A 25,084-nucleotide genomic window follows, 5' to 3' on the forward strand; every position below is an offset into this window, starting at 1 on the left:
GGAAAGCGTTTAAGGTGACAATCCGGGGAGTTACGATCTCCAATAGTTGTGGGGTGCTCAGGACTACTGTTCAAACCATCACGAAACTGGAGGCTGATTTAAAAGATCTAGAAAATAAAATGCTTACCAGCTCTGACCCAGAACTCAGACATCAGTTTAGGGACAAACTTTCGGACTTTGAGGAAGAGGCTGCCAGGGAGGTGAAGCACAGAGGGAAGTACTGGACCACGAGGAAGTATTGTGAGGGTGAAAGACCGGGGAAGGTACTTGCTGCGCTTACAAGACACCCACGATTTAGTACGGGGGTGTTAGAATTGGTATTGAGGGACGGCACCCGGTGTCAGGATGCGAAGGGGATTCAGGAGGCCTTTGTGCACCACTACACACAGCTATACACTACACAACAGGTGGGGGAGGTCAGATATGGGGGGTTCCTTCACGATCTTGCTTTATGCTGGCTGTCAGATGACCACAGGGCATATCTTGGTAGGCCTCTTGAGGTGGAGGAAATCAGAGACGCCATTATGTCTCTGAATAATGGCAAGGCGACGGGGTTGGACGGACTCCCTGCCGAGTTTTACAAATGCTATGTTGATATTATGGCTCCGGTACTCAGAGAGGTCTTTGAGGATTCCCTGGAGATAGGGATTCTGCCGGGATCCATGAGGGAGGTGGCGATTACCTCTCTACTTAAGCCTGGCAAGGATCCCCTGGACACAGATTACTACCGTCCTTTATCGATGCTTAATTGTGACGCAAAAATACTGGCGAAAGTTCTGGCAACACGACTCTAATTGCTTATGCCCACAATAGTACTGCCGGATCAGTCCGGTTTTGTACCGGGACACGCGACCTCTCATAATCTTCGCACTCTATTTTCTCTGATCCCAACAATAGCTCCGGATCTCCCTGTTGCCGCAGTTTTTTGGGATGCTACGAAAGCGTTCGACTCTGTGGAGTGGAATTATCTTATTGACATTCTATGTAGAATGGGCTTTCCTAGGATATTCATTTCGTGGGTGAAACTGCTGTACACCCAACCTGTGGCCAGAGTGATTGTGAATGGTGTGCTCTCCCCTCAACTGCCAATAACGAGAGGAACTAGACAGGGCTGTCCTCTTTCCCCGCTCTTGTTTGCTATCGCCATAGAGCCACTGGCTTGTCGAATCCGACAATTGCATAAACACAGTGCGTTTAACTGTTTTCAGCGCCAAATAGGGATCTCACTGTATGCGGACGACGTCACGATATATGTGAAGGACCCGCAGGCGAATCTCAACCCGATACTACGAGAGCTCGTTGCTTTTGGAGGTATTTCTGGCATACATATCAACTGGAAAAAGTCTCAATTCTTCCCACTCACTGCAGCGGTTGGGAGGTTTCCGCTAGACTACCCCCTAGAGTGGTACGACACGGACCTTCGCTATTTGGGCATTGTGGTGTCCCTTGATAGGGAGGAAACGATTAGGCTTAATTATGGTGTCGCTATTACCAAACTGGCGGACAATGTTACGAGATGGATGTCCTTGCCCCTGTCTATGGTGGGTAGAGCCTCGTTAGTGAAAATGGTGATACTCCCGCGCTTCCTATAACTGTTCCAAAATATTCCCTATCACCCTGCCGCGTATTTTTTTAAACGTCTTCGGTAGAAACTGCTTAGACTGATCTGGGGGGGGCAAACAACCGCGGTTAGCATGGTCTACTTTAATATTGCCTTATGACAAAGGAGGGTTTGATATCCCAGATTTCGAGGTATACTATATGAGTGCTCAGGCGCAATATGCCTACCATTGGATGCGTCCCACGCCGTTTATGCCTCAGACAGCAGCTGAGGAGTGGATTGCTCATCCCCTCCCGCTGGATGGTATGGTACTGGGGAGAGTCGGTGATGTGGATACACAGCCTACCACAGTAACTTGCACGGTGGATGCCTGGACTCGGGTTACGAAGACAGTGGGCCTAACATTACTTTACTCACCGGCGCTGCCTCTTGTTTATCACCCTGCATTGTCGCTGCTACAGGAAACAGGGTTTCAGAATATGTGTAAACGAAATAAGATACTTACATGGGGGGATTTGTTCCTTGAGGGCGGTTTCCGTGCACGTGACCAATTCTTCCGTGGGGCGACTCCTTCTCCCTTAGATGTGTTTTATTAGGTGCGGCTTCGGCAGGGCCTCCGTGCATTGCTGCCTCAGTACCCGAGTGAGCCTGGAGTGGCTTTACCGCTTCACGCTATGTTGGTGTCTGATGGTCGTCATCTGGTCTCAAAATTGTACAGCACCATTAAGGCGCAACGTGAGGCACCAGCTAGTCGCGCACGTGAACAGTGGAATCTTGAACTTGGAGTCGGAATTTCTGACGAGCAATGGGCCTATTGTTGTGGCGTGACTGCCAATATCTCCTCTAGCTGCAGACTGAAGATAATTCACTATAAATTTGTGCAAAGGTTCTACTATACCCCAGCTAGGAAGCTCAGATTCCGCTTGGCGGTGGATGATAGATGTGTTTGCTGTCGGGCGGAGGGAGCTGACTTTCTTCACTTGGCCTGGGAGTGCAGTGCAATACGTGACTACTGGGCGCAGGTCCACGATGCCCTGCAGGTCATGACTGAGGAGGCGGTACCTCTCGATCCCATGGTGATGCTGCTGGGATACACGAAGGAAGTGCCGGCAACTTATCGTAGATTTGCAGATGTAGCTTTGCTGCTGGACAAACGAAGGATAGCCTGTAGGTGGGGAAGAGGCAGGGCGCCGAAATTTAAGGACTGGCTGGATGATATGACATATTGTCAGGATCAATACAATGTATATGCTGAAATGATGCCTGTGCGCTGCAGGCCTAAGGATTTCTGGAGTCCGCTGCAGGTTTACTTGCTGACCAGGGCTGTGCAAGATACTGACTCAGAATGTGAGAATCATGTTGGTGTGGGGTAGAAGTGGTCCTCCTGACAGGCATTGTGCTGCACTTTTAGAATTACGTGCAAAGTCACGGGGTGCGATTGATAATGCGTACTACAGGACTGTAGATGTGTTGAGCACTGATGGCAAATTTCTACTGGTGTAGCAAACAACTGTTGTGTGTTATATTGAGATTGCTGTGTATAGTTCAGGGATGCCTGTTGAAGGTTGCCGGGGAGTGCTATCTACTCAGAATGTGTCTTAAGTATTATACTATGCTGAAATGATGCCTACTGTACTGTACCTCCTTACTGAGCTCTGTGATTTTATTGCACACTGTAATTTGTCCATCCTGCAGACTGCTGTGTTCGTTTGTAGTGTATAATGCCCGGGGCGTGGAACAATGTCCTCTACTGTATGACAATGGACTGTATCTTTTACTCTTGTGCCAGATCTGAATGTACACCACTGATTGGTCTTGTCTTTTGTTCAAATAAAGGTTTAAAAAAAAAAAAAAGGATGTCTGCACCATCATCACCTTCTAACAGAAAACCAAGAGGGGTGGTCATATACTTTCTAGAGTACACTGATTTGTTGAAGGTTTTATCTGCAGCTAGAGCACTAAACAGAATCACTTGGTCTGGTAACTCCTTATTTATAACGCAAGATTATGCCAAATCAATGGCAGATCGCCGTAAAGAGTTCTTGTCACTACGGCCTCAGTTACTTTCGATAGGGGCACGCTATGGTCTTTTTCACCCTTGCCTTTTTAAGGTGACCATAAACAACAAAACTAATACTTATGAAGATCCAATGCAACTCAAAAGCTTCTTATACTCATTTCAGGCTCATCCGATGGAAACAGCCTCGTCATCACACTCCAAATGATTGTTTGCATCTGTATCTCTGTCTCATTATTCTTTTTTCTTTTTTCCTAGAGTCTGTATTCTGATCTTAGTCCATTCATAGAGTATGAAGTTTTAAGATGTTCAGTAGCTTATCTTCTTTTTATTGTATTTTGTATCTGTTTGATATTTTTTTTCTCTTCCATTCACAGATTACTTCAGCGTCCATAGCCCTTTCCCTTGTGTTCCTACAGCCTGATGGTTGTGTGTTCTCTTCTCCGTCCTCCCTCATGGGTCCTGAGAGTGTCATAGTTCATTGTGGCCTTCCATCCCTCCACCCCTCGTATGTCTTTGATTTGTTGTAAGTCTCTTGTTTCTTTATCTTCTGCATATTTGGTTCTCCTTTTCTTTTCTACTTCTTCCCTTTCCTTGGTTTCTTTCCTCATCTATTTCAGCATTTTTCACTACCTCTTCTTACTCTTTTATTGCTTATTACATGATTTTTCCACATTATTCCTTCTTTCTTCTTCTCTTTTCTCCTCTATTTTCTTTATCTCTTTTTACATTTTATTAGTTCATAGCTAAAAATGGTTCTACATGTTCAAAATGTTGTATTTCCTTGCATGCATCATTGTGTTATAGTTCTCCTATATGCCTTTAAAAATGGTTTCATGGAATGTCAGGGGTTTACATTCGCCCATTAAGAGACAAAGGGTTTTAACTCATTTGGCCAAATTGTATGCAGATATTGCGTGTATACAAGAGTCCCATTTATCATCTGAAGAATCTGCAAAGTTAAAGAGAAGTTGGGTAAACAAAGTGTTCTTTTCTCCAGGGGATGGCAAACGTAACAGTGTTCTTATTCTTTTCCGCAAACCCCTTCCCATTAAGGTACTTTCCCATTTTTCTGACCCAAATGGCAGATGGGTATCTGTAAAATTTTTGATAGATAACATCCCATTCTCTTTGTTGAACATATATGCGCCTACAGCATGTGATCCCTCCTTTTGAAAATCTCTAGCTTCACTCATTACACAATGCTATGATGATAACTTTATTCTTGCAGGTGACTGTAATGAAAACTTAGACCCCTTTATTGATCGTCATTCCTCATCTTCTTTTACCCCTCATAGATCTCACAAGTTATTCAAACAAATAGTAAAACAATACAAACTGATAGATGCATGGCGACTCTATAATCCTACAGTAAGGGATTATTCCTTTTACTCCCCACTGCACCACACCCAATCCAGATTAGATTATTTTTGTATTCCTCACAATGTAGCTCAGTCACTTGTGGGGGCCGATATAGGCTCCATTTTAATATCTGACCATGCACCAGTTTCCATACATCTTGATGTTTTAAGCAAACCTAAATTAGCTTGCATGTGGCGTTTCAACAACTCTCTGCTTTTAGATCCAGTTTTTACATCATCCTTTACCTCTTTTTTTCACGATTTTTTTTTCTTTAATCACACAGGTATTATATCTTTTCCTGTGGTATGGGATACATTTAAGGCATCAGCTAGCGATTTCATTATCAGATATGTTTCCAATAAAAGTCGAAAAGCATGACACACCACAAATGCTCTTTTCACCAAAATCAAAGCATTGGAACACTCCTATTATTCCTCCAAATCTAAGGACTGCTTATCGGACCTTCTTAAAGCCAAATTTCAGTTTAATCAGGATACAACCAATAACTCTTTCAATATTCTGCTTATATCTAGTGCCAAATATTACGGAGGTCGGAATAAAGCAGGTAAATTACTAGCTAATTATCTAAAGGTCAAACAAAATAAAATCAACAATGAATCTGTTTGTGGTCGAGATGCTCAACTGAAGTTTAAGTATGGAGAGATCCTGACTGAATTTCTTCATTTTTACAAATCACTTTATACGTCTGAAACTTCCTCTTCTGACAATGCCATTACCCAGTTTCTCTCTTCAATACAATATACCCCTCCTATTAATTTGGATTCCTCGCCATTAAAATATGACCTCTCACAGAAAGAACTTTTGAAAGCCTTGCAGGCACTTAAGAAAGACAAGGCTCCAGGCCCAGATTGGTTCACTGTAGAGTTTTTCACTCACTTTTCAAAGTAACTCATCCCTAAATTATATATCCTCGTTTGCAGATGCCCTTATTCGTCTTATCACTAAAGAAGGTAAGGATCCACAAAACTGTAAAAATTATCGCCCCATTTCCCTAGTTAATATTGACTATAAGATCTTCTCAAAAGCTTTAGCTTTGCGTTTAGAATCTCATCTACCTGATTTGCTAGGGGCAGAACAATCTGAATTTGTGAAAGGACGTCTCATCTCGGACAATACCCGTTTATTTTTTCATATTTTGTCTAAGGCCTCGCATTCCTCCCACCCTTTAGCGGCCATAGCGTTAGATGCTAAAAAGCATTCGATAGAGTTGAATGGCCCTATCTTTTTTGTTTCCTCCGTTGGTTTGGTTTCGGGTCGAAGATCATCACTTTAATTTCTCTTTTATATTCTAATCCTAGAGAAGCTGTGTCAGCAAATGGTGACCTTTCTTCCTATTTTCTCTTACACAGGGGAGTCAGGCAAGGATGTCCACTCTCTCCTTTTCTTTTTAACCTTGTTTTGGAACCTTTTTTATTACCAATTGGCCAAAACACAGATATTCATGGATTCACCTTCAAAGATACTTATGTAAGATGGCAGCATACGCTGACGATGTTCTTATGTTTTTATCCCGTCCACAGGTTTCTCTTCCTGCTTTTTTGGCAGAAGTCAAATCCTTTCCATTTGTTTCTGGTTATAAATTAAATAAAGATAAATCTGAGATTTTACCTCTCACCAAGATTACTCTTAGTGCTGAATTTGTTTCCTCAGGTTTCACTTGAAGTCCCCAATACATTAAATATTTGGGCTTACACTTCTCCCCGACCATTTCTGAAACAATCTCCCGTTGTATGGATAACTGCATTCAAAAATTGTTATTCCTAAACGACAAAATGGCACCCTCTTTATTTATCCTGGTGGGGCCGCTTGGACACTATTAAAATGATGCTTTCACCCATATATATAGTTTCTAACATTCCACTCACTATTCCTTCCAAGTATTTCAAGAAGCTTTCTTCCATGTTGTCATCTTTTCTATGGAATACTAAAAAAGCACGTATGTCTGTTTCAAAACTGATTCGCTCGAAACAGGAGGGCGGGGTGAATTTTCCTGATCTTCCTACTTATCACAAATCATTTCTATTACACCAAGCATCAAAGTGGCTTTCTGATCCTGCTACGTATCTCCCTAAATGGGCCTTACTTGAGAAATATTTTCTTTCATTCTTCTCATTTCAAGAATTCCTCTCCTTTACACGTAAACCACAATCCGTTTCTACTCCCATAATCAAGCATACTTCCAAGCTAATACCACCCGCTACTTTGACTTCTTTTTCTGCCTCACCTATTTGGCATAATAAGAACATTTTGATTAACAATAAACCTGTTTTCTGGAAAGCCTGGAGGCAGAGAGGTATAATATGGGTCCATCAACTATATGATCAAGATCATCTAATATCCTTTGAAAAGGCCAGATCTTCGTTTACCTTGCCTCCTTCTTTTAAATCCAAATTTTCCCTCTTATCCGAAACTATTCAAAATACCAATTCAAAATTTGCGTTAGTTCTACCAACTGATACATATGAGCGCATGCACACGGATAAACTTAGGAGTCTTGTTCTTGGTGCGTCCAAGGCTTCCTCTCTCTATATGTTTTTACACACTTCCTCTCATCCAAGAGATAAAACTAAGGTAGAATTAGCATGGGAAACTGATTTAGGAACTTCCTGGCCGACAGACTTTTGGGGTAGAATTTGGCTTAAAATCCGCAAATATTCAAGAGCGGCGAATACCATACAGATGCTCTTTTACATTTACAACAGACTCTTACTTTCCCCATTCATACTTCATGCTAACATGCTCATATCCCTGATCTATGTTGGTCCTGTTCGACACCACAGGCGGGCCTTTTTCATATGCTTTTCACATGTAATCTTGTTCAGGTTTTTTGGACTAGAGTATAGGCTCAAATAAACTCAATTTTCAACACTAATCACCCTTTTACCCCCTTACATATTTTCTTAGGTAGCTTATCCCCCATTTAGGAAAATTGTGAGTCTAATGTTAAAATCATAGATTTACTGCTGGCAGTGGCTTTCCAGCAAATCACTAAAAACTGGAAAGACTTTACTAAACTATCATTCAAGGCATGGTGGTATGCGGTTTGCTATAATCATAGATTAGACACATCTTTTCTATACCCATTACACATGGCATCCAAACATATAAATTTGTGGTCACCGGTCACGCTCTTTATTGACATAAGCGAAAGTCGCTCTCTACGTTTGTCTCCTTCACAACAAGAAGTAACTAAACCTCCATGACATTGATCTAAGTTATTATTGCATGTCTATTTTATCTTGTAATATATACTTATTACTGTACTTATATATTTCTTACATGATGCAATTTTGTTTGTATATTGATACTTCTCTATTCCCGCATGATCCTTTATAATGTTTCTTATTTTGAACCATACTTGTTTCAATGATTATACAATTGTTATATTATATACCACAAATTTATCATATGATGTTTTCATTTTATTTGTATTGTTGATATATTTTCTCCAATAAAATCTCTTTTGAACTTAAAAAGTATTGTACGAACTGTCCAAAATAACTCCCAAAAAGTAAATTAAGCAATTGAACACCTGCTAACCTTTCCACTGTTTCTTTCAATGTCACAGACTCAACTTCTCTTGCTCTTAGGGCAGATTCAACCTTCGTCAGTTTCTCAGTGCTATCCTCAAGCTGTTTTCTTGTCGCATCATGTAAGGCCTGCAGGAATGAAACATATATCATTGACCGATGTGTACACACAGAAACTTTTGTTCATTTGTGAACAAGTCACCATATAAAACAAAGATTGGACTTCTGTTATAGATATTGCAAATCATAAGCATGAGCAACAGGGACACTAGGATTGGACAGCAGCTGGAGCCGCTTCTCTGGCTACCTTGTGGAATGCAGAAGGATGTAAGCGGCACACCGTTTTTCAAAGGAAAAGGTTTGCAACAGATAAGGCATGAATGTCAATAATACGGGCTACAATAATCAAGATTCACAGATTGGCTATGGTTATTCTTCCAAACCTTGACGATCCCTCCTGAGGCTCTAAATCAACTTTGTTAAAACTGACTGCATATTGTGGCTTGTGTGCCTCAGCTGATTCAATACCATTGTGTTAGAAACAGTTGATATAGACTGATTCTAGCCTTAGGATGGGCATGACAGTTCTTAATTTGGGCTGGTGGTTGAGGGTGAGACCCACCAGCACTGATTTTTGGGAACTGCCACTTACGTTTCTTCAGAATACTTTGATCCAGAACAAAAGAGAGAAAGTCACAAAAGGGGGAAAGAAAGAGGAAGAGAAAGAGATACACAGTGACAAAAAAGAAAGCAGGGGTAAAAAAAGAACCTTAATGAATTAAATAAATTGGAAAGGGAGTGGCTGATGGAGTGAAAGGGCATTAGGTGGAATCAAGACTAGACAGCCTTAGTACATGGGTAATTGTGGAATCTGGAACTTATTCTTTTACAAATCAAGAACAGGGTCATGGGTTGTATGCGAGTGTAAGATATTTATCAATTCTATGTGCTTTTTTCACACCACACATACTTCGAGAATTTCACAAAATGTTTATTTTCCAACCTTCTTTACTCTTAAGTGCTCTTAAAATAACAATATTCAGTAAGAAGCCATGACTGATCCCACCATGAAATGCAGCCAAGCACAAGAGGTCCCTGTACTCCAGATGAATGGCATACATCTCCAGCTTGGAGTGTGTTTAAAGAAATATGGTATGCTGTCCTTGGGCCATGGATTCAATGGTCCAGGAGTCTTACTGTGTTTTTCTTAAATGTTGCAGGAGCTGCTGCACTCCCTGCCACCCTTCATACCATTAAAAAGAGTGCTTAGAAATGCCCCTTCTAGGGTCACCCTCAGGATCCAAACAATATTTTAAAAAGCTCTTGCAGAGTATTAAAGGGTGCTCCCCAGCTGGAGCAGTGAATGTGAAGTGAGTGGTTACTCACTTCGCATTCACTTTTTTTGTTTTATTTGGTGAGAGGTTATGTGGCCCCCCTCTCTGAGTCATTACATGACCCCCAAGACCCTGTCCCCGGGCATGGCGACGCAGAGCAAAGGCGCTGTCGCCAGCGAGATCTATTGTTGCTGACTTGCCTCTCAAGGGAGACAGGAGATGGGCACACGCAGGCCGGACTGGAAATACGAACGCGCCGCGCACATCTTCTGTGCCCCTTGGGAGGCACGGCAGCATGCAGTTTCACTTTCACTTTTTAAAAAACTGTTTTGAAAACTCGCCCCATTGTTGGAGCGGCCCTGCGGGCCCGCTCAGTAAATACACATTGGCACTGTGGCTTCATCAGCACAAATGAAGAATCCCCCACTCACCCGGTGTGGCGTCTGGCTGCGGCATTGTACTTGAGCACTCCAGCTCCTCCAAATTTCTGCCACCATGATGCGGGGCTCCCTCCATAGGCATGGGAGCCCCGCACTGCTATCTGCCGCTCTCCCGGAACTTCAGCTCCCGCACTTCCTCTTTGGCACCGGGGCTCCCTCTTCACCACGGAAGCCTACACCGGCCGCAAGCACGAGCCACAGAGCACACGAAAGTTACATGTACCGTGCATGCACGGGCAGCCCTCGCCCTCCCCGGTCAACTCCCCGCCCGGATGTGGAGCTGCTTTCTGTTTTGCCGTTCCCTGCCTCCCGAGCTTGAGACGGGGCTGCACAGTGTCCTGCTTTGCATCGCTGGGACTGCGGCTGGTTTCTTTGGTTACTGTTCGTTTTTTTACCTTTCAGTCAGAACTGTAACAGCGTGTGAATAGCCTTATGAGGCCGGATCTGTCCTACCTGACTGACCCAGTCCTATTCCGTGTAATGATTCTTGCATGAGCACCATCCCATACAAAGGTGCTGCTCCTTGCTTTATGGGGTTACTTGAATAATGAACTTCAGGTGCTATAGTAAAGAGCTTTTAGTGTTGGCTCACTGCTTGTTGGGTGAATAACAGTAACTTCATATTTACCAGTATTTAATGATGTTTTACTTTTTCGTTGTTGCAAATCACTTCGGGCAGTTTGATTAGGAGTAAATAAAAAAAATTGTGTCCCAACCCATATAATTGAGCAGGTGGACAAGTGGGTTTCTTTATAGACATGTAGATTTCCGTAGCATTTTGTCACGTTAAAAAAAAATATTTAAAAACATTCTACACCACTGATGATGCACTACGCAGACTCTGGATTATAGAGATGAACCGAGTGCACTTAAATTGCATTAACGTGAGGATATGATCTTAAAGCTTCACGCAAGTATAGTCCTGTTCTTTGCACATCATGTTCGTTAAGTGGGAACTAAGAGTTGTCAGTGCTGTCTGTATGCTTTCGGAGTTTGGAAAAATCTTTTGTGAAGTCTTTGCTGGTAGCATGAAAGTGGGACACCGTAGCTGAGCAGCAGTGTACCACCCTGACACACCTCAAGACTGAAGCCCTGTGTCAGTGGATTTACCGCTAATTATTGTTTTGATGCAGCTCGGACTTCTAACTGCCATGTAATTAGGATTTTTATGTTTTTTTGAGTGTTTGAGGGTGGTGGTAGTGCATGAGTGTACACGATTACGCACACACACACACGCACATTTGAAGAATAGCAGCTAGTGATAATCCCCTAAAATAAGCCATGGAGTGTTTATCTTTTCAAAACCTTTGCTGAGACAGGTACAAATGTATTCATGCCACTTCTAAACAATCCGTGGCAACCTACCAATCAACTGGTAAGTCCCTAAGTCATAAAACTGTATGGAATTAATACGTTGCAGTGTAAAAGCTGGAACCCAGAATTTCTGAACGAGTTTGTAATAATAAGTTAAGTCACAGGCTTGAATTTAATTCTCTGTATTAGAGTGGGACTAAGCTTTGAGTAAATAATTACGATTTAAAAAATGGAGAGTATATTGAAGAATTTAGGTCTTTGGTGACTTGAGCATTGTACAATAAATTGAACTTGTACAATTAGAGCTTATCAAATGCCTTCAAATTTGCAAGACTTTATATTTTCCGTACTTTCGCAGAAATCTTGTGACTTGATACAAAGTGTGTGTGTGTGTGTGTGTGTGGGTGAGCGCGCGTGTGTGTGTATTCTGACATTCAAAATCCAGTATATATTGCTCTAGCAACTACATGGAACTAGCAGGTTTGGCTGATCGAAACTTCAGGGTAAATTCCACTTATGATGAAGTGTGTCATTCTTATATGTTCTGCCCTTTTATCAAGACCTCTGTAAACTCGAATAATGGTATTAAATGTTACAAGCGTTTGCATTAAAAGTAGGAGGTTTTTGAAAATGCCACCACTTTTGAAAACACAACACACACAACCACAATCACACACACAACCACAAGCACACACACAACGACAAGCACACACACAACGACAAGCACACACACAACCACAGACACCACACACACACACACAACCACACACACACACAACCACACACACAACCACACACACACTCACAACCACACACACAACCACACATACACCACAGTGCACACTTTCACCAGACACACACACCATCAGTCGTCAGTGCACACTTTCACTGGGCACAAACCCCACCAGCCGTCAGTGCACGCTTTCACCGGGCACAAACACCACCAGCCGTCAGTGCACGCTTCCACCAGGCACACACCAACAGACGTCAGTGCACGCTTTCACCAGGCACACACACCACCAGCCGTCAGTGTACGCTTTCACCAGGCATACACACACCACCAGCCGCCAGTGCACGCTTTCACCAGGCACACACACACCACCAGCCATCAGTGCACAATTTCTACAGGCACACACACCACCAGCCATCAGTGCACACATCAATTGTTAACGCATCCACAATTAACTATTGTAGCAATCGCAGTATGGCGCACTTTACTTTTAAACATATTCATCTAAAGCGAAGCATGCCACCATTGCTGCAAAAATAAGGAATATGCTACTTACCAGTATGCATCTGTTCTTGGCATAGAGGGCTGCAGAGTGGTACATTATGAATAGATCGCCATCTGGTGTTGGGCTCGGATGATTGCACTTTGTTTTTCTCTTGGAGAGTCTTTTGTATCTTGGTGACTCCTCCTTTGGTAGGTAGTGCGCATGGGCATCGGCTCCATCCTTAGATTGTTTTGCCATAGTAGGGTTAGATGGAGTAGTATGATAGAATACAGATAGGAATGCCCATGTAAGTGTATCTAAATAAGATAATGTTGGAACAGACACAGGTTTCCGGGGAGGCTGGGAGGGCATGTACCACTCTGCAGCCCTCTATGCCAAGAACAGATGCATACTGGTAAGTAGCATATTCCGTTCGAGGCATATGGGCTGCAGATGGTACATTATGAATAGACTATACAGCAGTTCTCTCCCTAGCGGTGGTTGCCCATGTCTGTTGCAACTGTTTGAAATAAAGTCTTTAATACAGCTTGTCCCACTCTAGCTTGTTGTGTTGTGTGCACATCTACACAATAGTGCTTTGTGAAGGTGTGCGGTGTAACCCAGGTAGCTGCTTTGCATATGTCATCTAGTGGAATGTTTCCCAAAAATGCCATAGATGCTCCTAGTTTACGAGTGAGCTCTAGGAGGAACAGTTAATGTTCTCTTTGCTTTTAAGTAGCATATTTGAATACATTTTACAATCCATCTGGCAATGCCCGCTTTAGAGATGGGATTGCCTTTATGTGTAGGAGAAAACGCAACAAATAGCTGTTTTGTCTTTCTGAAAGTTTGTGTTCTTTCTATATAGTACAATATTGCCCTTCTGACATACAATGTATGTCGGGCCCTTTCCGCTACCGTCTGTGGTTTTGGAAAGAAAACCGGTAATTCCACTGACTGATTGATGTGGAATGCAGAAATTACCTTTGGTAGGAATTTTGGGTTTGTTCTAAGAACCACTTTATTTTGGTGTAACTGCATGAATGGTTCTTGAATCGTAAAAGCCTGCAACTCACTTACTCTTCTAAGTGACGTGATAGCTATGAGGAAGGCCACCTTCCATGTGAGGAATTGTATTTCACACCTATGCATAGGTTCAAATGGTGGCCCCATTAGTCTGGTAAGTACTATGTTGAGATTCCAGACTGGGGAAGGTGGTCGTCTTGGTGGAATGACTCTTTTGAGTCCTTCCATGAAAGCTTTAATTGCAGGTACTTTAAACAGGGAAAGATGATGCCTGTTTTTGTAGGTACGCCGCTATAGCTGCGAGATGAACTCTGATAGAGGTGTATGCTAAGTTACATTGCTGCAAGTGTAGTAAATAGCAAATGATCTGTTTAGTGGATGCGTCCAGAGGGTTGATGTGCTTACTGTTACAGTGTATAGCAAACCTCTTCCACTTTGCTGCATAGCATGCTCTGGTGGTAGGACGTCTTGCTTGTTTAATGATTTCCATACATTCTGGTGGTAAATCTAAATATCCAAACTCTATGACCTCAGGAGCCAGATCGCTAGGTTCAATTGTTTGGGATCTGGGTGCATTATTTCTCCATGGTTCTGTGTAAGGTGCATGGGTAATAATCTAAGCTTTTGATGTGGCACCTGTGAGAGTTGTAGTAGCGTGGTGAACCACGGCTGTCTTGCCCACGTGGGTGCCACTAGTATCATTGTCATTGAGTGTTGCTGCATTTTCCGAACCACTAACGGAATTAGTGGGAGAGGGGGGAAAGCGTAAGCAAATCTGTTGGACCAATTTATCCATAGTGCATTGCCCTGGGACCGTTGATGCGGGTACCTGGATGCGAAGTTTTGGCATTTTGCGTTCTGATGATTGGCAAACAGATCTATCTCTGGTTGCCCCCATCTTTGGAAGAATGGCTGCAGTATTTGGTCGTGCAGCTCCCATTCGTGTGCTTGTTCTGACTGCCTGCTTAGGATGTCTGCTCTCTGATTTTGAACTCCTGGTAGGTGTTCTGCTAACAGATAGATCTTTTGAGGAATGGCCCATCTCCAAATGTCCTGTGCTAGTTTGGATAGTTGGAGAGAGTGTGCCCGCCCCTGTTTTTGAATATAATACATTGCAGTCATGTTGTCTGTTCTGATCAGGACTGCCTTGTTCGTTATTTGCATTTGGAAAGCCTTTAGTGCTAGAAATACCGCTAATAGTTCCAAGTAGTTGATGTGCAGTTTCTTTTGCTGCACACTCCACTTCCCCTGCACTGTGTATTTGTCCATATGCGCTCCCCATCCGGAGAGCGATGCGTCCGCTGTTATTATCACTTGTGGAATCGGTTCTAGGAACGACCGTCCTTTGGAAATGTTCGTTGTGTTCCACCACTTCAGAGAGCGATGCGTACCGTCGTTTACCAACACCAGATCTGTAATCTGACCCTGAGCCTGATTCCACTGTGTCGCTAGACACTCCTGTAGTGGACGCATTTGTAGTCTGGCATGTGGTATTAGCAGTATGCAGGAGGACATCATGCCTAACAGTTGCATAAACACTCGTGCTGGTAGTGAGTGTTGTGGTTGAAATCTTTGTATTAACCCGACCATTGTTTGTATCCTGATCGGATTGGGGTATGCTATTGCTCTTTCTGTGTCTATAGTAGCCCCCAGGTATTGCTGAATCTTGTTTGGTTGCAGGTGTGATTTTTTGTAGTTCACCGTAAACCCTAGGTGGTGCAGCAATTGAATTGTCTTCTGTGTGTTGTGAAGACATTCTTCTTGTGACTTGGCCTTTATTAACCAATCATCCAAGTAGGGGAAGACATGTATTTGTTGTCTTCTTAGGTGTGCTGCCACCACAGCTAGGCATTTTGTGAACACTCTTGGTGCCGTTGTGACCCCGAAAGGAAGGACTTTGAATTGATAATGTTGTCCTTCCACTACAAACCTTAGGTATTTCCTGTGGGCTTTGTGAATTGGGATATGAAAGTAAGCATCTTTTAGATCCAGTGTAGAAAGAAAGTCCCCTTTCTTCAGTAAAGGGAGTACCTGTTGGAGCGTGACCATGTGGAAATGTTCCGAATTTATGTATGCATTGAGAGGTCTTAGGTCTAAGATTGGTCTTGGAGACCCATCTTTTTTGGGGATTAGGAAGTATAGAGAGTATACTCCTGTCCCCTGTTGATGTTTTGGAACCTTCTCTATTGCATGCTTTTGTAGCAGTGCTAGTACTTCTTCCTTTAACAATGTCAGATTATCTTGACTCATTGGACGCTGTTTGGGGGGGATGTTTGGTGGGGTAGTTGTGAGTTCTAGGCAATAACCATGTTGGATAATTTGTCTCACCCACTTGTCTGATGTGATGTTTTCCCAGACAGGTAGGAACTGTGATAGACGTCCCCCGACCGGTGTTATGTGGTCTGGGGGAAGTTCTATTAAGTCACTGTTTTGGGGTTGAGGCGTTGCGGTTGTTATTATTTCCCCGGCCTTTACCCTTGTTGTTGTTACCCCTGTAACTACCTCTTGAATTACCTTTGGGGGATGTAGGTGTGAAAGAGGTGGATTGCTGATTTGTTCCTGTATTTTTTGAGCCTCCTCTATAGGTGGATCTACGAAAGAAACCTCTTTGTGTTGGCTGTTGCAATGCTCCCATTGACTTAGCCGTTTCTGTATCTTTTTTCATTTTTTCTAAGGTCTCATCTGTGCTTGAGCCAAAAAGTGTTTTTTGATCAAAAGGTTGGTTCAATAAGGATGTTTGTACTTCCTGTTTGAATCCTGAGATTCTAAGCCATGCATGTCTCCTTAACATGACACTGGTGTTGATGGATCTTGCTGCAGTGTCTGCTGCGTCTAGGGCGCACTTAATGGAAGTATTAGTTATTATCTTTCCTTCCTGTATTAACTGATCTGCCCTTTTCTGATGTTCTTTGGGGAGATGTGTGATGAGTTTTTCTAATTCATCATAATGTGCCCTGTCATAACGTGCAAGTAGTGCCTGTGTATTGGCTATACGCCAGCTATTTGCCGCTTGTGATGCTACTCTCTTGCCTGATGCCTCTATTAATTTTGACTCTTTATCAGGTGGAGGAGCCTCTCCTGTAGATAATGAGTTCGCTCTTTTACGAGCGTTTGAAACTACAAGCGAGTCCAGAGGTACCTGCCCTTTGATAAATATTGGATCCTTTGGAGCCGCCTTATATTTTTTATCAATTCTTGGGTTTAACACCCTAGCCCTCACTGGGTCTTTGAATATTTCTTCTGTGTGACTGAGAAGACCCTTCAGCATAGGTAGAGTACCTGATGTTCTTTGTGCATTAGGTAACGTCTCTAATAGGAAGTCCTCTATTTGAGGTTCTGTATGTATATCTACCTTATGATATTTTGCTGCCCTATTAATGAGCTGTACAAACCCTGTGTTATCATCAGGTGGTGAAGGCTTTGAGGGATATAACTCTGGGTCGTTGTCATCATCTGACCCTACGTTATAATTTTCCCATGGGTCATCCTCATCTGGGATAGTTTCATCATCCCCTTGAGGTTCTCCCTCCCCTGGATCACTGTCTACATCAGACTGAGGTGTAGATGGTCTTGGTGTAGAAGGTGCAGGAATATTTGGCATAGTGTGAGGAATAGGAGAAGAGGGTGTGACTTTAGGTCGTGGAGAAGTAGGAGTAGTTGTATTTGTCCCCAGTGTTCTCTTTTTTGAAGGAAGAGATTTGTCTTCTATCTGTTCATTCTTCCTCTTCTTCGTCACTACTTTGCCAGTTTGCGGATCGATAAACAAAATCTTTTGTTTGGGATCTGTCTGCTGCTCCTGTATCGGTACCGAAGGCCTTGGTTCCGAAAGGTGCCTTTGTTTTCGATCGTCAATGTTCGGTGTTTTCGGCACCGAGTGTTTACTCGATTCCGACTTCTTCGGTGTCGAGTGAGTTTTCGACGTCGAATCATGTTTCTGTTTCGACATGGAATGTTTCGATGCCGAGCTTTCCTTTGCATGGATCTTCGGCGTCGAAGTCGATGTCGACCTCTTCTCGGATCCGACATGGTGGGAGACCGAGTGTTTCGGTTTCAGTTTCGGTTTCGTTGCCGGGCCCGAAGGCGGGGCGTCGGAAACTTTTTTCTGCGGTTTGACCGGGCTCGAAGGCGGGGTCGTTACCACACGGGGTCGGTTTTTTGGTAAGGGGACGTCGTCACTCACGGTTTGTTGCACGTCGAGTTCTTGGACATCCGACTCGTCCCCTTCCGACCCCGACTGATCCTCATGATCCTCTTCTTCCTCAAGTTGCTCGTCTCCGAACAGCTCCGGGATCGCCTCCGACTGCATTCTGGAAACCTCGTGTCTTCGAGCTCGAAGATTTCTAATCGTCGACTTGGAGGAGAATGCTGCGCAGGCTTCGCAGTCCCTGGATTCGTGTTCAGGCGATAGGCAGAGGTTGCACACCTCGTGTAGGTCCTTGTGTGGGAACTTAGCACCACACATTGGACATTTCTTGAATGGAGTCCTTTCCATGGACTCCAGGCTTGACTGCGTCGAGAAAGGCCTCCTATTCGTCGACGTAGATCAAAGTTTTTTCTTCGATGTTGAAGTCGAAAACGCGCCGGAATGGAAATGAAACGCGTTCGATAACAATACCGTCGAATTGGAAAGGGAATACGCGCCGATAAGTCACTTCTTTTCGAAGTCGGTCTGGAGCGTCTCGATCCTCATCCGAACCCGATGGCGGAAAAAAACAGTCAAAGGATGGAGCCGATGCCCATGCGCACTACCAACCAAAGGAGGAGTCACCAAGATACAAAAGACTCTCCAAGAGAAAAACAAAGTGCAATCATCCGAGCCCAACACCAGATGGCGATCTATTCATAATGTACCATCTGCAGCCCAAATGCCTCGAACATACACATTTTTGGGGCCTACAATTTATAGACTTTTGGTACAATTGGTGTTGCAATATTTAGCTATGCCCATAGCTCAAACTTAATTAATGCGAGACTTATTGCATTGCAAATGCTTGTTTTATGAGGGAGGGGACGCTTGATCCTCCTCCCTGAGTTATGTAAGGGCTTACGTTTAAAGCACACCTGTTTTTTTTAATTGGCACTGTGGCTCCCAAGTACAGAATTAAAAGAAAATTACAGTTTGTGGCCCAGGGGGACCCCTCTGACACCCACCTCACAAGGACTAGGGGGAGCAGGGTATTCCTACTGTGGCCTCCTATATGTTTTTTTAACTTTTTTATCAGGACAGGAGACTAAAATAGCTGCCTCCACATATTTGTTGATGCGATAGAAGCCAATCAGATCTTATCATGAGATCTATCGGCTCCCCTGCATGAATTCTACATGAATTGTGAACCTTAATTTCTCAAAAACTATTAAACTGATTTACACCAGATCCCAAAAGAACACTTTCTGCACCAAGATCTAGCTTTCTGCCATATTTGGTGTTCTTCCATTCAACCATTTTGGCTAATTTTCTATGGAAAATTGCATCGTGAAAATACGTTTTGGGACCCTTTTTCTTAGCCCATGGTTGACAGATCACCCCAAAACCTTCTAGGATGTGACTTTTTCTTCAGAAAGCTTCATGAAGATTCATCGAACAGTGCCAAACTTATTAGGAAATAAATGAAAATCAATTTCCTATTGAAAAGGGATCCTAACTATAACGGCCACCTGGATATATATATATATATATATATATATTTATATATATATATATATATATATATATATATATATATACTGAAAAAACCATAGGTTATAGACCATATATAGTTAGGAATTAGCATTTACAAAACCTTGAAAATTCACTGAAAAAACCATAGGTTATAGACCATATATAGTTAGGAATTAGCATTTACAAAACCTTATTTTACTCACACAAAACCATTGAAATTCGCATATATAGTTAGTTGCACTAACTATATATCGCGCACCCGCAATCCGCTGCGGATCATGTAACATATTACATCATTCATGACATGGTCCGTGACATCACTGATGACAACACTGATGACATCTCAAATGACATCACTGATGACATCACTGATGACATCTCAAATGACATCACTGATGACATCTCAAATGACATCACTGATGACATCACTGATGACATCTCATTTGACATTACTGATGACATCATTCATGTGATAATACGATGAACCTCTTCAGACTCTAATATAACCTTAGATACACTCAGTGTAAACAGACACTCACAGACTGTCACTCATCCATGGAGTTACTCACACACCTAGTCAGTCATGCAAAGAATCAATCATACCTCCATTTCCTCAACTATACAGTTATACACACCTTACTTATTCAAACATATACTAACACATATTTACTCTCTTATACAATCCCTGATACAAGTTCACAATGATCCATACAGCCACTCACACATTCACTGGCTCTTATGCACAGTTATTTATATATGTCAACTCTCACATGTACTGTGTTTTACATATGTACTTACTTTGACATGTAGCACTGAAATATCCATTCACTCACCAATACACTCATGCACACAGTCAACCGCACATACAGCTGTTTCCACATGCACTTTTGAACCCATACATCTAGTGAATCAACTGCTCACACATCTATGCACAGAGTCATACACCTCCCAGCCACCCACACACACACTCAGTCTCCCATACAAATACTTGGGCAACCAATCAATAACCCATATACTTACTCATATAGCTACTGATCAACACATGCAGCAGTTTACAGAACAACAGACATAATGATGCACAAATTAAGACAGTTTAGTCACTAACCCATGCACTCAGTGAGACACATTTAATCACTCACTCATACAGTCAGTCATGCACCTACTAAATCCTTCATCCAGACACTTATACATCCACTCATTCTTCAATATGTAAGACATATTTTAACTTTACAGAAACATACAGTCACTGGATGTTGTCATCAGTGATGTCATCAGTGATGTCACTGACAATGTCATGAATGATGTAATATGTGACATGATCAGCAGTGGATTGCGGGTGCGCGATATATAGTTAGTGCAACTAACTATATATGGGAATTTCAATGGTTTTGTGTGAGTAAAATAAGGTTTTGTAAATGCTAATTCCTAACTATATATGGTCTATAACCTATGGTTTTTTCAGTGAATTTTCAAGATGTTGTAAATGCTAATTCCTAACTATATATGGTCTATAACCTATGGTTTTTTTCAGTGAATTTCAATGGTTTTTTAATAGCAAATATCAAAAGCTGTAAAATGTATTCTTTTAAAGGAAAAATATATTTTATATGTATTTAATATAATTTTTTTATGTATATAAATTTTTTGAGGGAACAAATTTATCAACTATCATGCTGAAGAAGAGTGTGGGGAAAAAAAAACAAAGAGGAGGACTAAGAGGAAAGAACAATCAGTTCAAAAATACAATTGCTTTAAAGCATGAAGTGCTTTTCCACACATTTACATTTAAATAACCCATATTAGAACATACAAAATATCTACAGAGGAGACGGTGTACATTGAACTTTAGACTCTTCATTTGTACCTACATGTTGTTACTTACATCACCCACACAACACAACAGCTCTATTCAGAGCTACCCTACCTCAAAGCACTCTAAAATATTATTTTACTATTTCCTATGGTTTTCCCCTTGTTACGCTTTCCGGAACGCTACCCGGTTCGCGGACCGGGCGCTAACCGTGCGAAATTTTTTTTTTTTACATATATGGGCCTCCTCAGCCACCCTCAGAAAACCTAGGGGGTCAGGATATGTCTCCCGTGCCCCCTTATACCCATTCCCAACATTGTTTATCCTCCATCTTGTGACTAAATTCGTCCGAAACACAAGATGGCGGACTCCCGTTACGCTACCGGTGAGCTACCCGGTTCGCGTACCGGGTAGCGCTTCCACCGCGAAAAATTGAAAAAAAAATATTTATTTTTTTTTGCCCCGCGGGGCCCTTTAATAGCCCCCACATCAATCCTAGGGGGTCAGGAACGGTCTACCTTACCCTTTCATTAATTTCCCCCTTCGTTTATTTCCACCTCTTGTCTCTCGATCCTGCCGAGAGACAAGATGGCGCTCACCGGAGAGCCAATCCGCTTCTCCTCGCGAAGTTCCGTTACGCGTCTGGTACGCGAACCGGGGCGCTAACCGGGACGCTGTCACAGATATATATATTTTTTTGAACGTTAATTTCTCAAAATCCACTGGAGCACATATCTTGAGACCTAGCAAAGGCACATCGGGCAAACAGTCTCTACAATTTTGCCAAGTTTCATAGAAATCCATTCAGCCGTTCGAGCTAAAAGTGAGTCCAACCGCCCTATGGAAAACTCAATGTTAAAAACACGTTTTGGGACCCCCCTTTTTTCTCGGCCCCCGCTTGACGAAACCCCCCCAAACTTTCAGGGGACGCTCGGAAATAAAATGTGCCATTTTCCTGAAAATTTCAGCCAATTCCGTCCATCAACGCCAAAGTTATTCAACATAGAATTTTCAGAAATCCCTATTCAAAAAAATCCTAACTATATATACCTACTGGCGACCGCCAGTAGGTAATATATATATATATAGTTAAATATGAAAGAAGAATGTTTATCAAACATTTTATGTATACTTACCACCAGTAATGTAAAAGACTACCGACATAAAGCCATGCATGCTTAGCTTCGACATAGAGACTTCCGTTGTAACTCCTGCGATGAAAACTACAATGTAATACCTGTGTTGTAAAGGCTGCATACCCTATCCTAGATACTATATATGTAACTAGGTGTATCTTTCTTATTTAGATGTAATTTGCCTGGAATGTCTTGAATTGCTCTACTTTGTTTTTGTTCTCTTGCCTTTACATTTGACAAAACAAGAGGTTTAATCAATGATGCACTAGCGGATAATACAAAGGGACTCATTCTGGTACCCTTGGGACAATCAGCTGGCAAAACTACCCAAAGGAAATACTGTAAGTGCATGGTCAAAGAATTATTCCAAGCAGTTTTACTGACTGAATCCAAGATTCCCAATGTCTACTAGGGAATAACATGCAGTTTCGGCTTTACCATGCAGTAAAATCACTTTCCCCTTTTTAAGTCGAGCCTAGCGCAATGCACATGCGCTGCTCTATGGGAGGCTTTTTGGGAGCACTCTAAACTTCTCTGTGTGGGTCTAACTCCTCCCACACATATAATTGGCCTTTGCATGTGTCTTTCAATAATGAAAGCATGCAAATGGCCAAAGGCGGGTGCATGTCCCACCTCCATTTGTAATGTTCACTGCCAATGCGTTTTGCTCTAGGGAGCAAGCAGCGGCACGCAGGGTGGCAGCTGCATTTCTCGTCGCGGATCAGGTTAATAATTAATCATAGCGTGGTCGTTTTCACTTTACCCGCCGTGCTGGTTATTCCAGATGTCTTCGTTGTGCAGGTCCCGGCCCCCCAACCATGTTTTGTGTTTCCCTCTCTTGTTCTCTACGGCGCCAATTTCAATTGAAATGTAAGCTGTGAAAGAGGTGAGCAACGCGCTTTAACACTTGCCATGACCTCGAGCCTTTATTTATAAACGTCACCGCTTTCACATTAAGCTTGCCTTTAATTGTTTATGAACAGCACTTCTTTCCTCCACAACCCACTACCCGTATTTAAAATTCTTTATTTCAGACTGACAAACCAATGTATTGCCTTTCTGAACACGCTCAGCCGACAGCTCCTTCTTCTGCTGTGCCCCAATCACCCCCTCCAGCTGTTTACTGTTTATCCGACTTGCTCTCCTGTCCCACCCTCTCATCGCCTCACCCCTCCTCCATCCTCAACCACTTCCCTTGCCGCTGTCGCCTTTAGTGCTGCTCGTTTGTAACAGCAGCCAAACTCTGTGAGGCTGCTAACTTTTTAAAAAACATAAGGCTTATTAACCATTTAAATAAAGTTTACCATTTCAACCATACTTTTGGTAAATAATCTTCATCCGGTTTCACAAACCTCTTGCACCCGCCCCGTAGCCAATATGGTGGGGTTGGGATCTATAGGGGCGTGTCGAAGCAGCCCTGTTCCTCACGGCATAATGCAGTGTTAAGAGACAGCCGAGCTCAGAGAGGTGGCAGCACCTTACCGCATTACAGCTCAATCCTGGGGTATTCTGAGCAGGTGGCATGCAAGGGGAGGGGGATCCGGTCCTCAATGGTACCCCCATTAGCGGCTGCTTTGATATCCATAGAGTAGCAGGTTCAAGGATAGACCGGTGCAGCTCGCCTCCCGTGCAGCTCTCCCTCCTCGGTGTGCAGCTCGCTGCAACTCTTCCTCCTGCTCCGGATACCCTTTGCAACGCTGGAGCACTGATATCCTGGCTGTGTGGAACTGGGGCTCCGGGTCTTCACTGCAGCTCCTCCCGACCCCGCAGCACTAATGGCTCCTGGTTGTGCCGCAGTTTCTGCTTCTGTCACAGCGCCTGCCCACGAGTGTCGCTGGCTCTACAGCACTGGCTGCTCCTGCAGCACGTGCTGCTCCGGGGTTCTGGCCCTGTTACCCTGGAGTTCCTGGAGCGCAGACTGCTCCAGGCTCAGCAGCAAAAGGCACTCAGGGATCAGCAGCACTTATTGCCCCTGCAGAACTGGGCCTCCTGATCTTTCAGCAGCGCCAATGCAAAGAAGCCGCGAGAACTATTGGCTTCGCCAATGCTTGTTTTTCAAGTAATGCCTGAAAAAATATGTGTGGGGGAAAAAAACAGCCCTAAGACCCATTTAGACCTGAATTGGGACATGAAAACACATTCACAAAACACATTCACATTCACCACAGGACTCATATTGCGAATGCGAGTCCTGTGGCGAATGTGAAATTTTACATTATAGCAGGATTTAAAATATTTTTTTCCCCGATTACATCTTACACCCCATATTCAAGCTATTGGAATGTCGCACAGTTGAAAGTTGGGCACCCGAAGCTCCTGCACTAAGGCATTCATCTGTCTTCTTTTCATATTGTCTTGTTTTGGCAGGGCTCAGCCTCAGGTTGGACCACGTTCCCTTACATGCCATTTGATCATTTTCCCCTTAAAATTGAACAGGGACTACTTCTTGTTGTATTCATAAAGGACACTAGACTTTTTACATTTTATTTTGCACTGCTCATTGAGCTATGTATGTAATTCTTGAATACAAATTCAAATGGCTGAATACAAATGTAAACCTGAAGTCTGTCAACCCCCAAACATGTTATCATTTGAGATGGTAATTAATGCCCTCTTCCACAGTTGTACATCTCTCTGAGGTTTACTACAGCATTTCTTTA

At 42.9% G+C, this 25,084-nt stretch overlaps 1 protein-coding gene across 6 annotated transcripts in view; it reads right to left on the bottom strand.

Annotated features, from left to right (window-relative positions):
- The window catches only part of FYCO1 (FYVE and coiled-coil domain autophagy adaptor 1), a 917,765-nt gene that overhangs the window by 474,852 nt on the left and 417,829 nt on the right, over nt 1-25,084 (bottom strand). For all 6 annotated transcript variants that reach the window (XM_086964932.1, XM_086964931.1, XM_086964930.1 and 3 more), the window contains exon 10: nt 8,502-8,620. In XM_086964932.1, the coding sequence (XP_086821058.1) occupies nt 8,502-8,620 (119 nt within the window). The remainder of the gene's footprint in view (nt 1-8,501; nt 8,621-25,084) is intronic.

Source organism: Lissotriton vulgaris, chromosome 4_1, assembly GCF_964263255.1.
Source record: "Lissotriton vulgaris chromosome 4_1, aLisVul1.2, whole genome shotgun sequence".
NCBI classification, from domain to species: domain Eukaryota; kingdom Metazoa; phylum Chordata; class Amphibia; order Caudata; family Salamandridae; genus Lissotriton; species Lissotriton vulgaris.